This window comes from Chanodichthys erythropterus, chromosome 20 (genome assembly GCF_024489055.1).
Source record: "Chanodichthys erythropterus isolate Z2021 chromosome 20, ASM2448905v1, whole genome shotgun sequence".
Classification (NCBI taxonomy): domain Eukaryota; kingdom Metazoa; phylum Chordata; class Actinopteri; order Cypriniformes; family Xenocyprididae; genus Chanodichthys; species Chanodichthys erythropterus.
The window spans coordinates 9,020,010-9,037,856 of record NC_090240.1 but is presented as its reverse complement, the minus strand read 5'-3'; the positions used below and the strand labels follow the sequence as shown (position 1 = coordinate 9,037,856).

Genomic DNA, 17,847 nt, shown 5'->3' with positions numbered 1-17,847 from the left:
ACATCTCCTGTCAGTCTGTTTTTAAACAGGATTATAAATGCATAAACAGTAGTTTTAAAAAGTGGCTATTAACATTGACAACGATTTGCAGAAACAAAGAGACAAAATCACTGATTTTAAATGAAAGTTAACGAGTTACATCGCAGCTACCAATGAGAATGCAAACAACTGCATGTATTAGAACCTGTTTTCTCTTCCAGGATTTCCACTCCTCGTGTCGTCTTCTGTATTCACTCATCTTCTTCTGATAATCTTCCTCCGTCTCCGCCTGCAGCTCAGACACTTCTGCCACAATGTCATCCTCATACTCCTGCTCGTCCTGCTCTCTCTCCACCTTCTCCCTGCAGAGGTAAAGTCACATGTCACATTAAACAGAGCACAAACGCAGAGAGGAAGCACATGTGACAGAAGCCGTACCTCCTGAGGAAGAGTTTGAAGGGTGTGTTGGTGAATCTCTGGAAGTCTCTGAGAGCTTTGAGCTCCTTCCACACTCTGATGATGCTTTTGAGGAGAGCTCTGTCCTTCTCCTGCTCCACATCACGCAACTGACGAGTGTGTCTGACAATACAGACCCAAGACAGATTTAAGTGTGACAGAATGACTATACTGAAGGAAGGGGTGATTAAAAGTTTCTTACCTCACTTCCTGTTTGTATTCTGCTATCCTCTGCTGGGTCACCTGACTCAGAGCCTCTCCTCTGTGTAGCTCCAACATATTATGAATCGTGTTCCTCAAGCCGTTCAACTACACAAACACACACTTTAAGAATGAGACCTGTACGTTGAGAACAGGAAGCTTGGTTTTGACGGAACTCTTCTGGGTTACCTTATCGGTCAGGAGATGTGTGAGATTCTTATGCTGTCTGGTCAGGTGCTGATCGTACAGCTGGGCGAGACGGGCTGCCAGCACATGTTCACGGCTGAAGAGAGGATGATGGGAGAAGATGAGGCCCGATACATCTACATCAAGCTGGTAGTCAGCCTGGGGATTGCCTATTCCAGATATGTAGAGGTTCACATGCTTGGACTTCAGAGCCTGAGAGAGAGAGCAGATTGTAACAGCATCTGTCATTAATTCAGAAAGAAGACATTCATTATGCGTTTCCACAAATAGTCTTAAAAGTAGATTGTTATTTTAGGATATTATGTTTGTTAACTCTGTTTTAAAACAATTGAATGGCATCTATGCTATTGCTAATAGTAGTCTATTCACATTCATTCCTACACTCGGGATACTGATCCTGAGGTTATTAGAGATCCAGCTCTGGCTCAGTGTGATGTTGCTGTCCCACTGTTTAAACATCCTTATTAATTAATTATTTAGTCAAGAGGAGTGAGTGATTTTTCTTTGTCATTTGTTGTTTGAATAACATTAAAAACAGATGACAGCAGCAGGAATCTTAGGTCAAGTCACCTTTATTTATATAGCGCTTTTTACAATGCAGATTGTATCAAAGCAGCTTTACGTTGATAACTGGTACATAATTTGGCTGCACAGCAGCTCTTAAAGAATAGTGTCAATGCAGGCAGATCAGAAGCACTGTTGAATAAATGTCAAGAATACTACTGAATATCAAATGTCAAGTGTCCCCAACTAAGCAAGCCAAAGGCGACAGCGGCAAGGAACCCAAACTCCATCAGGTGACATCAGGTGGCAAACAAGTGGCAAATAGGTGTTAAAATGAAAAAAAGAAAAACCTTGGGAGAAACCAGGCTTAGTCAGGGGGCCAGTTCTCCTCTGGCGAACAGTGCTTTGTTACAATCAGGTTGCTATCATAAGTCTGATAGGATCGCAACAATCAAAGTATTTTTTTTGTGGCTGCTGTCATTAGGCTGCTGTCATTTTAAGAGCTAATGTACGGATATAATATACTGATACTGTAAACGTGTTTACTTTCTCAACTGTTTATTCACTTAAGAAATAACCAACTATATTTACTAGAATACATAATTTAATTTTTGACATAATTCTGTGTGAATTTGTGCAAGAAGACGTGATACAGAGCTCAGTTTAGTATATATGCACTGTCTGACGGGGCTTCCTGGGCACGCGCTTTTAGGTCCTGCTTACAGGTATCCTAATCATCAATATCACCACAAAATGAATTAATAGACCAACCTACAACTAATACAAGTATATCCCAATTTACTGCATACATACAGTACACTCATGTAAAGCAATATATACTTTATAGCAAATCTTAACTTTGTGATAGTTTATATTGTAGCAAAATGTAACCTATATTATCGCACAGCTCTCTATATAAAGTTGGATATATAAATATATCCATCTTTATTTGCATACATACAATATATTCATGTAAAGCAACTAATAGGCAATATATTCCAATGTATTAAGATATTATAAACATTAACATCATGATTTTCTGTAAAGCTGCTGTGAAACAATGTGTATTGTGAATTCTACACAAAAACTGACTTGACTATTTATTTTAAATGAAGTTTGCCATTTTTACAAGCCTTTTACAGTGTTGGCATTGAAACATTTTTTTTTTTTAATTCGGTAATTTAAATAAAGTATAATAAATATTACTTAATATAATAAAACTTAAACATTAAAAACTAAAGTTTCAGTACTAAAATTACTACAACTAAAATGGAAATAAAAATACATTAGAGCTAAATCGAATTAAATATTTAAAAAAAAAAAAAAAATGACAAATCCACATAGCTAAAGTACTAATACTACTAAACTAAAAACTGATTTTATATACATACATACTGTATGAACAATAGTATATGTCATATATGAATAGTATATGACAAAAATATCACTGCCCTGTTATCAAAATGTGGGACATTTTTGAATACAGTTTAATACCTTCATTTTTTATTTTTTTATTTTTTTTATTTTCTAGCTATAATTAAAAACAAGGTCAAACTTTAGTCAAATTCTCACTATTATCTATGAATTTTCCCTTAATAAACTCCGAATTACTGCTTATTAATAGTTGGTATTTGTTAGGTATTTGTTAAGTTTAGGTATGGGGTAGGATTAAGAGATGTAGAATAAGATTATGCAGAATGAAGCATTAATATGTGCTTTATAAATACTAATAAACAGCCAATATCCTAGTAATATGCATGTTAATAAGCAACTAGTTAATACTGAGAATTGGACCCTAACCTAACATGTTATCTAAAACATAAACTAGAAAAAAACCTGTAGAAAATAAAAAGTAAATAAATTAAAATAAAAATCTAGAATGAGTAACAGGGTTGCAGATTTTGCATAAATTTACCCGTACGTAGTAGAGGCTAACTAGTCTGGGACCAAATATTGGTTTGTAGTCACTGCATTTAAAACTGACACCAAAAAAGTAAATATCTAAATATCCTTTTCTACAGCATGGTGGGGAGACATAACACATAAATAAATAAATAAATAAATAAATAAATTCTGCTCCATTTTCTTAATCTTCATATAATTTGCAATTTAGCATTTATTTATTTGATAATAAAATAATCAGTTTTAAACTCTATGTAGACATGTTAAAATTTTTGTTTTTCACTTGCTCAAAAATAAAAAATAAAAAACATGTAACATTTTTTGTAACATGCCTGTAATGTTTTTCTTTCTCAGGTAACAGGATTGATGAACATAGTCAAAACTCCTCCTCTACTGCTTGCACCGTGTATGAGTTTTCTCATCGGTTATCAGTCATGTGCTGCTGATGGACACTTGATATGGGATGCATTAGCAGAACATTTTGTCAATTAGTTCCACATGTCTGTGAGCGCATTAATATTCAGATGTGCTCATGATGTGTTCTTCTTCTGATTCATTTCTATCTGCATGCAGCAATCATAATACTCAAGCAGCTTTTATTAAACACACATGGCAGAAGGGGTGTGTTATTACTCCATTGTGTGTGTGTATGTGTGTGTGTGTGTGTGTGTGTTTATGTGTTCTATAAGGCGTGGCAGGCACATGTGACCTCATTCCCCCATCTCACAGCAGGATTTGTGACATCATCACACATCTGGATCCCATCTCCGTTCTCACACCTCTTATCTCCACAAATATTATTGGCACTTCATATTGCCTGGAAACAGGCTGCATGGAGGATATGACACCAAAAAGTGCTAGTAAACATCACAGGATTGTATTTTAGCACGATTTTTAAAAGTCAACCACAAAGAGCAATTTCTAGCGCATGACATATTTTAGAGTTATGCTAAACTAGCCAAAAAAAAAAACAAAACAAAAATCAATATAGACATTTTCACAAGTTGCCATGATATTTGAGGTCTGGTGCATTGGGACCAGAGAAAACTCTCATCCAAAACCAGCACATTTAGCACAGTCATGTTTGCTTTGAATTACTTTTTTAAAAACTTTGGCAAAATCTAATAACTAGTTACTCTATGAAAGCACTCATTGCAGCAGCCTTGGAACTTGTGTAAAAGGGCCACATATACACTCTCAAAAAAGTGGTGAGTGATTTAAAGGCAAGGTAGGCAATTTATTTTATAAACACGTTTTGTTATACTGATTGAAAGTCTCTTCACATACTGATAGAAATCAATAATAAAAGTGGTCTAAATATTAAAACATGCACATATATCTTCTGTGGAAGTTTCAGGACCAAAAAATGTTTGTCCAGTCATTGCACTTAGCTCAAATACATGGCCGTACCTGCCTATCAACACATGTATTTCCACACCTCCACACACCTGCTCACGCAGACATCACACGTCATCAGTGCGTTGTAGACAGACATTAGTCACTGAGCACCACAAACAAACATCAGCCGCATTTTACAGTTCCTCCTGACCCAAAACAATGCTGCATTCACACCATGTCCTAATCGTAATAACGAGATGGCAACCGGTGATGTTCTAGAGCTGTACCCAGAGCTGTTCACGTCCCCAGACTCGGATTTATGTGTTTATATGTCAACAACAAATTGGAGTAGAAACATAACTATATCATAAACCTTATTAAGCATTATGAGCCATTTAAGTGTTTATATGCAGCTCAGTTTTTATTTGAGTTTTGATTATTGAATGAATGTGATTAATTGCTTGATTATTAAATACACTTTAGCATAAAAGATGGTGCACACATCTACAAAGGTTAGGGAAATTAAGGTAAAAATGCCCCCAGAAATCAATCTAAGGGGAAATTATTGTCACTTGATGGAACAGATCATTTCTGTCATTGCTGTGAACTCACTACCACACAGAATATGAAAATCTTTGTGAGTTAGTGGTCCATGACAGGCCTGAACTCTCCAAGGTATAGCACAAAAAACACAGGAAATACAATCAAATCATTGTTATCATTAACTGGATCCCTCACCTTTCTGTAGACAGTCTGCAGTGCTGGGTCCAGCTCATCCTCCAGGTGGAAGAGAGGCGGTCTTGATGAGGACTCTTTGATTGGGTCGGGCAGAGCCATGATACGCCCATCGTCTCCAAACCACTTCCTCCCCTGCAGAAATCACAAACACTCACATTACACATAACAGCATTTGTTATTTACAGGATCATTTTTATAGAAGTTAGTATATAAAGTCTTGTTGAAACAGTTTCTAGAATTACCTCGATCTGCTTCAGTATTCGGTTTTCTAAAATGCTCTGATTTGTCAGGCAGACGGATGGCCTCTCCCCCACATACAGCCCCTCTTCCTCCAGGTAACGGGGACGCACATTCTCGGGCAGCTTACTTGAGGCAGGAACTGTGACACACATGGTAAACCCATCACTTGAGCTGCTCTAGGAGGGTAAAGATAAAGAGTGTTTGTGTTTCTGTACCTGGTCTCATGCTGGGAACAAACAGTGTCTCTCGCTCCCTCTGCAGTCGCCTACTGTAGTCCATATACTCCGCCCTCTTCACTTCCAGGAAGTCCTGTGTTGATTGGTCAATGATGAAAAAATCCTCCTCCTCATCTCTGACAAGTGGGGCATCTTCATCCTAAACAGCGATTGAATCACATTAAGGGGAGTTTATATGAATTATAAACATAGCACGCTATATTCTTTAAAATGACAATAAACGCCACTTTTATGAGCTAATATTAATTGAAAGACTGCATACTGGTTGAAGGACCCTAAAAAATTGCTGATTGAATGGTTAATGTTTGATCACTGATATAATTTTAATGTTGATATTACTTTGTTGTTTGTTAGTGTACATCTTTACATAGAGTACATCTACTGTCTTTGTTGTTTTTTCTAGTCAGAATTAAAGAACACAAACACAAGTCACCCTGGCTTCAGTCTCTTCCTCTCCTTCACACTCTCTCTCTTCCTCCTCTTCTTCTTCATCCTCTTTGTCTTCTTCCCCCGATTCCCCCTCTCCTTCCTCCTCTGCTTCTGTTCTCCTGGAACGTCTTTTCTTGCGTCGGCGTTGCTGTTGAGGCTCTGGGTCAAAGTTGAAGGTGAAGAAATTGTACGCCTCTTCAGCGGTCGGCAAACCAGCCTCGGTCTGCTCAGAAACCAAACACACACACACATCTATGTCAGGATTGGAGGATTTCTAGGTTACTTCTTAATTAATTCTGTCAGTTCTGTTCATTTATACTTCACCTGATGTGGGAAATATCATCTTTATTTATACACACATGCAACTATGAACAATGTAGACTAGTCAGAATCTATTATTTTATAATGTGCATCTATCACTTTCATTTCCTCCTAAAGGGTGCTCTTCGTCCTCGCAGGAGAAACAGGCATTTCTTACACTTTTGTCTTTGACTGCACGTCTGGCCGCGTCACGAAACTTAAGCCTGGCAGCGAAGGATGAGTCTTCATCAGCCCGGAGATCTGGATCCATCTGGAGGAGGACACCATGACAGGATGTGAGCACATCAGACTACAACTTCTAAACTGTGTTTTACTCCTAATTACAAAATATTAGGGGTGTAAACATTACATATATTCCACCCAAACCGAAAGGTACGAACGTCACGGTTCGGTGCATACAGTCAGATGACGAATACAGTCGGTCACAGACGATCCACACTCCAATCCAGAAGGGGGTGTGCATGGTAATGCATTGCTGTTTGCTACCAGTAAAAAGCGCAGAAGACGAGACGATCAATAGATATTTTTATGTGCAATCTCTCAACCAGTGTTTCAATCATGGAAAGACATCATTAAAACAGCTTAAGAATAAAATCTAATGTAGCATTGCATTTACCTCAGAGGCAAGTCATTTAATGTCCACAGCATGTTAGTTCACTAGAGAAATGAACTCTAGAGAGAGCATTCCACTACATATATGCAATATATTAGCTCATATATAAATTATATTTACTTTACCTGTTAGTAAGGTCTTATTTATTTTAATATATGTTGTAATAAATTTGTCATGAAAAAGTTATGACAGTAAATGTGTAAATGATTATATTTCAAAAATGAGAAAAATAACTTTATAATTAGATGTAGAGGTTGATGCAAAACCTGCCTTATGTTTTTTTTTTTTTTTGGTGGGTTTTTTTTGGAGTGTTTTTTATATCTAAAAATAAACAGCAACTGAATTTAATATTTTGGGCTCTGTTGTTAATTATAATGTTTAATATTATAGTAATGTGTAAGTATTACACATTATAAAATTGTATTTGTAATTGAATTTATTTAAAGAGACACATTTTGTTAAAAAAAAGCAGTTTAAATTAAAAAAATAAACTGTAAAACCGTACCGAACTGTGACTTCAAAACCGAGGTATGTACCGAACCGTCATGATTGTGTACCACTACATTCTTACAATATATATATTATATATATATATATATATATATATATATATATATATATATATATATATATATATATATATATATATATATATATATATATATATATATATATATATATATATATATATATATACACGAGAGAGAGAGAGAGAGAGAGAGAGAGAGAGAGAGAGAGAGAGAGAGAGTCATCTGTACTTACTTCTGTTCAAAAGTTTGGGGACAGTAAGATTTTTTTATGTTTTTGAAAGAAGTCTCTTCTGCTCACCAAGGCTGTGTTTATTTGATCAGAAAACAGTAAAAATTCTAAATATTATTATAAATTAAAACAGCTGTTTTTTTTTTGTTTTTTTTATGTGAATACATGTTAAAAAATGTAATTTTTATTCCTGTGATCAAAACTGAATTTTCAGCATCATTACTCCAGTCTTCAGTGTCAAATGATCCTTCAGAAATCATTCTAATATGCTGATTTGATGCTCAAGAAACATTTATGATTATTAACAATGTTGAAAACAGTTGTGCTTCTTCAGATTTTTGTGGAAACAGTGATATGTTTTATTTTTCATGATTTTCGATAAATAGAAAGTTTAAAAGAATGTCATTACTGTCGCTTCTGATCAATTAAATGGTCTTTGCTGAATAAAATAATTAATTTCTTTAAAAAAAAAATCTTACTGATCCCAAAATTTGAACGGAAGTACATATTACAATATTTGGTTTATGGTGAGAGGGAAACTAAATGAAACAAAGAATGACCGTACCAGGACAAATTAAGTTCATACATTTACTTGTTGACAATTTTCTTTGCAATTCATGACCACTGTGATTTTCCTGTTTCAAATGTGTGCTTACGTCTCTGTCAAATCGAGTGAGGGTGTCTCTGTCCCGTAGACTGTGCAGGCGGCTGGCAGGCTCAGTGATGCTCTCCTGCTCTAGAAGACTAGCGGCTTTAGACTTAAGAGACAGCACAATAATGAGTTAGTATTCTGAAAAACATTTCTCCTCTCACTGGTCCTACATGACCTTTACCTTCGCTGCTCTCAGCTTCTCAGTCACACGCTGTCTCATGGTGGTTTCTGATTGGCTGGATCCTGGCCTCATCACAGGACGAGGAGGAAGATCTAGAGAGATTGTGAAGATGAGAGAATAGTGTGCACACAACCAAACGGAACAGCTTAACATTATGAATTTACAGTCGTCACACACTATATAAACCTATGCTCTGTAATGAGGTCTATAGCCTCACCTCTCGGAGAACGCACTGGAGGGCTTCCTCCCCGCTGTGTGTCCTGCTCCTCTCTCACCTCCTGCACTGCTGTCACCTCCTCATCTGGAGGAGACTCTACCGCCATCTCTTTAAGCAGCTACAACATGGAGACCACAAGCAGACATTACAGACAAAACAAATACAAGCACATGAGGTCTGAGGTGATTCTTTCACAGCCTCTAAGGACTGATATTTTGTACCAATATCCACACTTTTGAACTTAAACTGGGTAATGGTTCTTTATCTGGTCCCTGAAGCACTCAACACTATTAAATCACTATTTAATGTATTCTTTGCATTATAGGGGTGTGACGAGACAGGTATCTCACGAGACAAGACGAGACAAGATTTTTTACACTATTTTTAAGAAATTCTCAATGGCAAAATACATGACTAGAAAAAATATTCTGCAGGTGTATTTGAAATGTTTTAACTAATCATCTTGTAATGAATGTCATTTCAGTTCTACTTTCTGAGTATGAATTATCATATGCAGTAAAAGACAACAATACTCAAGTACTGTAAAAGGTTTTGCCACTAACTCAACTGACTGACTTCTCTTCTGTATGATTTCAGTCTCTTCAGACCTTACTGTATATGATTTATGAGCTTCTACAACTTTTGACCTCCTAACTGAACTCCTTTCCACAAACTGATTATAGAAATAAAACGGTATAAATGAAAATGTTAACACTTTACAATAAGATCTCATTTATCAACATTAATGTATTAACCAACATCAACTAACAATGAGCAATAATTTTGCTACAGTATTTATTAATCTTTGTTTATGTTAGTTAATAAAAATAGTCATTCATTGTTAGTTCATGATAGTTCACAGTGCAGTAACTAATGTTAACAAATGAAACCTTACTGTTTGTGCTTAATAAGATTAAGAGAAAACTGTAACACTTTACAACAAGTGCAACCATAATTGCACTCTCTCAATATTCAAAGTTCAAATAAGACCAAATGTTTCTTTGATACAGAGCTAAGAGATGGTTACAACTACACTGCCCAGCCAAGAATAGCTTTCATATTGAGAGATATCTGTATTCATCGCTTTCAAAATGCGGGGTATTGAAATCGCGTTTGAATGCACGCTCGCGTTTACTTTCACGATTGCACGTAACTCTGTAAATATGGAGCGGCAGCAACCGTTATTCAACTGAATTAAATGTTTTTTATTTAAATACAAAGCAAAACAACAGTGGATGCATAATGAAAATATAGCGGTGGCATATTCTTTCCTAATCATCCTAACACTCTGTCATGGCAACATCACAAGACTACTTTTCGCCTTGACAAGAAATCTCGTCACATATTAGTCTCGCAAGATCTCGTGACACTTCACTTTCAAAATAAAAATGAGAATAGCCATGTGTGCACCAAACCCATCTGGTGGGTTTGCAGCCAAAAAGCTATTTTTTTTTTAGTTTCATCTGACCATAGAAGCTGGTCCCATTTGAAGTTCCAATCATGTCTGACAACTTAATATACTGGAGATTGTTTCTGGATGAGAGCAGAGGATTTTTCTTGAAAACCTCCCGAACAACTTGTGGGGATGTAGGTGCTGTTTGATATTTTTTTTTTTTTATCACTTTCTTAGACTCAAGACTCAACTAATCTCTGCAATTCTCCAACTGTGATCCTTGGAGAGTCTTTGGCCACTCAAACTCTCCTCCTCACCACGCATTAGGACGATTTAGACACACATCCTCTTCCAGGCAGATTTGTAAGATCTTTAGTTAATTGGAACTTCTTAATTATTGCCCTGATAGTGGAAATGGGGATTTTCAATGCTTTAGCCATTTTCTTACAGCTACTTTCTATATTGTGAAGCTCAGCAATCTTTTGCTGCACATCAGAACTATATTCTTTGGTTTTAGTCATTGTGATGAATGATTAAGGGAATTTGGCCTTTGTGTTTCCTCATGTTTATACTCCTGTGGAACAGGAAGTCATGGCTGGACAATTTCATGTTTATGATCACCCTGGTGTGCTAAAAAAATGTAAATATGACTGGGAATATACTTCAGAGATATTTTACTCATAAAAAATTCTAGGGGTGCCAATAATTGTGGCCAACATGTTTTGGAGAAGAACATTTATTTCATAATGTGATTTTCCCCCCACTTTCAATTATTTTCCCTCAATGAAAGGTTAGATTTTTACTCATTGTATGAATTAAAGATCAATGGATAAACAATGCAGATTTATTTTTACAGTTATCTTTGATCATATTTACCAAGGGTGCCAGTAATTCTGACCACCACTGTATATATTGGTAATCATACACTATTTCTGAAGTTAGCACAGTCCTGACCTTATTCTTCTTTTTCATTCTCTTTGCCATCACTGAGCGTCTGAGTGTCTCACCAAGGTCCTCTTCTCCATCTGCCAGCTCCTAATATAACATATTAAAGAATATTACAATAAAAATATATATGATCATCAACACTACCTAATGGACAGTATATTTCATATTATATATATATATATATATATATATATATATATATATATATATATATATATATATATATATATATATATATATATATATATATATATATATATATATATATATACACGTTTATATTTATGTCCACTGTGACTGTTTTTTTTTGTTGGTGTTTTGATTTTGCTTTTTTTAAATTCTGGTTAAATGTAAAAAACAACATTTATTTTGCCAATTTTCCCAAAATACCCATTTTGTTGAGTATTCTCATAAGAGCGGTCTTAAATTAGTTAAATGACATCTTAAATTAACTTAAGGAGTTTGGAGAAAATGAGACGCGAGTCTGATCTGCGTGAAGTTTGGCAGCGGCAGCTCTTAAAGTGACAGTAGCCTAATAAACCAGTTGCTGTCATTAATGTTAATCAAAGAACAAAGGTAACATAGAAAATTGTAGCTTTAATAAGGATTAATCTATATTTAATTTAATATTTATGCACTGAAGACTGTAAAGTATTTGATAACTTTATTCAATGTCGGTACATTTCCTACCTGTTAGACAGGTAAATATGACATTTATTACTATAACGGGTTTATGTGAAGATTGTTTTAAGTTCACTTCAATCACTTCAATTAATTAATTTTTAAGCCTAATAAATGTTGAACTTGATAGCTTTCAGTTATACTGTAATGTTGAATGTCTATAATTAATGTTTAAAAACAATTTCATAGAGACATTAGTTGCAGTATTAGTATCAGTGATACTGACCTTTATTCATAAAAAGATCCCATTAGACAAATATTTAAAATATTCTGTCTTTAAGTTGTTCCTACATTAATTTGGAGTAACTGTGAAATTATTACAATATAAAAAATATTAAAAACTCAAATGTTTAATCATGATTAATCACGATTAATTACAGAAAAAATGTGATTAATTAGTTAATTTTTTAATCAATTGATAAAAAATATAATATAATATGATACAGTCTAATTAAAACCAATTATTGCTGTTATCTTAAATCATTTTGATTAGATCAAATAACCACGATCAGTATTCAGTATTTGTGACAGGTCTAGAGCTGTTAGTAATAAACTGATAACACACGGCATTCTCCTCACTGCTCAGAAGCAATTTAAGGAAGTCACATGCTTGGATACAAGAAGAGAGACAAAGAATTATCAAGAGAGCCCAGAAGAAAAGCAATGAAGGAATAGTTTAAATTTTGTTACTCAGCCTATTAAAATAAAACTGGTCCATATGATACATTTGAAATGATCCATTTAAAAGCATGTGACTTCAGAAGACTTAGACTCATTTGAACCAGTTCTGAGACTCATTCACAGGTGTGCTGCTCGTTTGTCCTTCTTGGCAATATACAGTGGCATGAAAAAGTATGTGAACCACTTGCAGAATCTGTGAAAATGGGAATAATTTTAATAAAATAAGTGAGATTATACAAAATGCATGTTATTTTTTATTTAGTACTGTCCTGAGTAAGATATTTTACATAAAAGATGTTGCATGATGTTGCAAGATGATGCATTTAGTTCACGAGACAAAACAATAGCTGAATTTATTAAAATAACCCCATTCAAAAGTTTGTGAACCATTGAATCTCAATACTGTGTGTGGTTATCTGGATGATCCACAACTTTTTTTATGTTTTGTGATGGTTGTTCATGAGTCCCTTGTTTGTCCTGAGCAGTTAAACTGAGCTCTGTTCTTCAGAAAAATCCTCCAGGTCATACAGATTCTTCAGTTTTCAAGGATTTTTTGCATATTTGAACCCTTTCCAGCAGTGACTGTAGGATTTTGAGATCAGTCTTTTCACACTGAGGACAATTGAGGGACTCAAACTCAACTATTAAAAAAGGTTTAAACATTCACTGATGCTCCAGAAGGAAACACGATGCATTAAGAGCAGAGGGGTGAAAACTTTTGAATTTAAATATCAAGGTAAATTGTACTTAATGTTTCTTCCGGGAAACATGCAAGTATCTTCTGTTGCTTCCGAAGGGCAGTACTAAATGAAAAACAACGATATTTAAATATAATAAGAAAAATTGTGACATCTTCATCCTGTTTTCACCCCCCAGCTCTTAATGCGTTGTGTTTTCTTCTGAAGCATCAGTGAATGTTTGAACCTTTTTTAATAGTTGTGTTTGAGTCCTTCAATTGTCCTCAGTGTGAAAAGACGGATCTCAAAATCATTCAGTCACTGCTGGAAAGGGTTAAAATATGCAAAAATGCTTGAAAACTGAAATTTCTGCAAGACCTGGAGGATTTTTCAGAAGAACAGAGCTCAGTTTAACTGCTCAGGACAAACAAGAGACTCATGAACAACCATCACAAAACAGGTAACCAAACACAGTATTAAGAATCAATGGTTCACAAACTTTTGAATTGGGTTATTTTAATAAATTAAGCTATTGTTTTGTCTTGTGAACTAAATGTAAACATCTTTTATGTAAAATATCTTACTCAGGACAGTACTAAATAAAAAATAACATGCATTTTGTATGATCTCACTTATTTTTTTTAATTTATTCACATTTTCACAGATTCTTCAAATGGCTTTTTCATGCCACTGTAGATGTCTATATTTGAGAGAACTAGGAATGAAGCAGCGCTGAAGGAAAGACCAGCAAGAATGTGTTAGACACTACAGGAAGATGAAAAGGTGAGTACAGAACCAACCTCCACCGCAGCGTGATCCTTAGACAGATCCCCATCTGACGGAACCAAAGCCTACAGCAGATCAGCACAGGCTTCACATACATGTGTTCAGTGACACTAACAAACATGGCTAGCAGCTTCAGACATGAAATACATCCAACATGCAAGTGCATGTCTGTGTAGAGTGAAACAGTGCTGTACATTTTTCCAATGGTTCCGGAAGTATTTTTTCCATTCATTTCTCCCATATGGATTTCAAAAAAATCTTTGTTAAAGTGACAAGCCAGCTACGAGGAGAATCACAACACTACAAAAAAAGTATTTGAAAAAATGACAAATATACAAAGATAACAGACTGAGGGAAAGAACTACAGTCCCATGAAGCATTGCGAACAGCACAATTAAAAACACTCATTTAAAAATGTTGATTATATATAAAACAATATATTTTAGGTTTACTAAAAAAATATGCATGTATATTTAAAAAAAGCATTTTGAGAGGGAGAATTGACTGTAATCTTTTGCAGTGCTTCATGGGAGTGGACGGAGCTAATGAGATAATCTGGTGCGTTTTGCTTGTCTTGACTCTGATTGGTGTGATTTTCTGTACAGCATCATGGGTAATGTAGTTCATCACCACAAAATCAGCTGTTAAACATTATTAGTTTAAAACTATGTTAAAATAATGAGGGCTTCAACAGAAGCAAATGCTATCGATTAACAACCACACAGCTCACAGTAGGGCTGTCTTTAAAGGTTTATATGTTGTCATTAAAAAACTATGGAGAAAATGAATAGAGTTCCGGAACCGGACAGTTGTACTTTATTGCCCAAAAGTGCAGCACCTTAAAAAGACAGGTGATGAACAACACACATAGTAAATGACAATCACTGATCATTATATTATACAAGGGGTTTTCAATATTTTAGATGATACAGACCACCTGTGATCATCCTCGTGGGAGGGACTGTCCTAAAATTTACATCTATCTTCTATAAACACCCAATTTATACACTGAAAATAAATATTATGAATCTAAAATTTGTTTCTATTTAGATACATACAGTGCACAGCATAAATGAGTACACCCCCTCTGAAACTTCTGAAAGTCAGCAATTACTCATTACTTAGAAGACATGTTAGTGTTCTTTAGAGATATAATGTAACATTATATCTCTAAAGATTATGTTCCAGCAAGTCAATTACAACTTAATCAATTACCAAAGAAGCATGTCAAAAATATTCAGGAAAGTAAGATTTTCTTATCAAGGTGATAAAATGTTGTGTAGCAAAAATGAGTACACCCTCCTAAAAGTTACTAAATAAAACAAAATAAAAATGTTCTGGTATAAGTTTAAGGCAATGTTTGATCAACAAGTAAGTATGCTGAACCAAAACATTTAAAGAGAAGAAATTTCTTGACAATTAAAAGTGTTATATAGCCCACTGAATCATTCAGAGATTTAATGCTGACAACAATGGAACGACTTGGGAGAGAACTGTCGGGAGACTTATTTCTTAGCACAAAAGAGGACAGTGGTGCAAGAGGATTACCAAATCATTGTTTTAAGTGTGAAAATATAGCAAAAGTAACACTGAAATTCAAAAACAATGGACTTGTGACAAGGCCCCTGAAATAATCAGACCTTTCATTTAGTGATGAGGGATTTTTTTGCTAGACATAGAGCAGGAGAAATACCAAGCGAGTGTCTCAGAGCCAGCAAAAGCTATGAAAAGAGTGCAGAAATGACATGCATGGTTGTTGTTCTCACTGGAACTACCTACTGAAGCCAAAGCACAATAAAGTCAGTTAGCCATTTCAAAAGCCCATATTTACAAAATATAGATTCTGGGAATCAATACTCTGGTCTCATGAGACCAAATCAATCATTCTGGATCTAACAGCATCCAAAATGTTCTGGTGTTGCTAGAGGAGTACAGTGAGAAGTGCCTGGTTCCCACAGTAAAGTTCAGTGGTAGTAAAGCTCTTATATAGGGATGTATGAGTGCTGAAGGTGTGAGGGAGTTGTGCTTTATCAATGCTGTCATGAATTCCCACACCACTGTGTAATTTAATACACAAACTTGAAACAGAAGATGTTACCCTTTCCTCATTCCCTGCATTGTTGGGCATTTTTTCAACATGACAATGAGGATATGCATTCTCCCAAGGTGAAAAACCTTCTGTGGAAATGTATTGCACTCAATCTTAAAAACAACATCCAGGAGTTAAACAGGACAGATGTGACAATTTGTCATGAACTTGTACACTCCGTGGCAAGAAGGGTCAGAGCAGTATATTCAAAATTATGAAGGGCATACTAAGTGCTAGAATATTATACATTTGTTGAATTAAATCTAGGGTGTACTGATTTCTGCAATCCTTAATTTAAACAAAATTGGCTAATTTACTTATTTTATGGCTATTAATGACATATTTTTCTATTATGTATATGTTTAATACATTTTAGTTTTGCCATCTTTCCATGAATTGTATTAGTGATAATGAAGAAAATACATCTTTTGTATTTGTTCAGAGGGGGTGTACTCATTTATGCTGTGCACTGTATATATTTTTCTACTCACTATAGTAATGTACTGTTAAATGTATTATTAATTAATTAATTAATTAACTTAATTTTAATATAATTTATATTTATTAATCCATTTTTATTTATTTATTTTAATCTAATTTAGTAAATGTAATAGATGAACAACTAATATTTTTATTTTAATCACATTCTGTACTCATTTATTGAATTGAAACGAATTTATTAACATACTAATCTTATTATTTACAGTATTATTCAGGTTGAAACCCTTTTACTGTCATGTTCTGACCTGTTTATCATCTCTGACTCTTCCTAAAGACTCCTGCATTACTCTCTTCTTCTTCCTGATCTTCTCCCGCACATAACTGAAGACAACAAGACAGAAAACAGTCTTAAAACTATCACTTTTGTTGTTTTTATTCCTGAAATAATAAAAAACTGGAGATTACCTGGGCGAAGACATTCTGAATACAACTAAGTTACTGATGTCAGATATCTTCCCAGTTCATATCAGAAGGAAGAACTTCACTGGGACTTCTTGATGAAACTGTAATAAACCTTCAGCAGAGGGACTGACTGTATCATCCACAGCAAACACACAGTCGTCTATAAACACACATCTGATGTTTCTGTCACAAAGTCATTAAATCTCTTAATAACAGCAGACTGTACTCTTTCGATGCAGGAAATAACCCTGAGTAAAATACAAAATGCTAATGCTTTCCAGATGGCAACAATTCGAGCAGCATTATTTCACTAAAGGAGCAGCTATTAAATATAACGTTATATTTTAGTATAGTTTTACCGTCATGCTGCGTCCCGCTGCCTGGTAACGGATGTAAATAATCTCAACCGAACCCGCAGCGGTTTGCGTCCGGTCCGTCCCACTTTATGTCAGCGCGTATTTTCATTGGCTCAGACTCCCGTCAATCACCTAAATCTAATGACGCCACTAAACAGAGCTTAATCCGATATTGCATGAATGTGTAGGGTTTTTTTTTTTTTTCTTATGTCGTTTATTTGATTGTACACGACAATATTTACAATACGACTACAATCATATTTAATGTAAAAACAAATCTATATGTTCATAAAATTATTTCTTGAACTTTTAAAATAATTTATACCATCAAGGAGTGTCTTCTCAACGATTAGAATAACC

General features: G+C 34.8%; 1 protein-coding gene across 3 annotated transcripts in view; it reads right to left on the bottom strand.

The window, feature by feature from the left end:
• Nucleotides 1-17,547, bottom strand: part of cc2d2a (coiled-coil and C2 domain containing 2A) — a 41,640-nt gene extending 24,093 nt beyond the window's left edge. Inside the window, exons 1-17 of one of the 3 annotated variants that reach the window (XM_067370832.1) lie at nucleotides 17,491-17,547; nucleotides 17,135-17,291; nucleotides 16,975-17,050; nucleotides 14,154-14,204; nucleotides 11,321-11,401; nucleotides 8,974-9,091; nucleotides 8,757-8,848; nucleotides 8,580-8,681; nucleotides 6,709-6,801; nucleotides 6,235-6,453; nucleotides 5,781-5,940; nucleotides 5,568-5,704; nucleotides 5,326-5,457; nucleotides 826-1,035; nucleotides 638-744; nucleotides 418-558; nucleotides 185-341 (exon numbers count right to left, since the gene is read on the bottom strand). In XM_067370832.1, coding sequence (XP_067226933.1) covers nucleotides 185-341; nucleotides 418-558; nucleotides 638-744; nucleotides 826-1,035; nucleotides 5,326-5,457; nucleotides 5,568-5,704; nucleotides 5,781-5,940; nucleotides 6,235-6,453; nucleotides 6,709-6,801; nucleotides 8,580-8,681; nucleotides 8,757-8,848; nucleotides 8,974-9,091; nucleotides 11,321-11,401; nucleotides 14,154-14,204; nucleotides 16,975-17,050; nucleotides 17,135-17,148 — 1,890 coding nt within the window. In that variant the 5' untranslated portion in view covers nucleotides 17,149-17,291; nucleotides 17,491-17,547. The other 2 variants (XM_067370835.1, XM_067370833.1) reach the window with 2 other exon arrangements.
• Nucleotides 17,548-17,847: the final 300 nt, after the last annotated feature.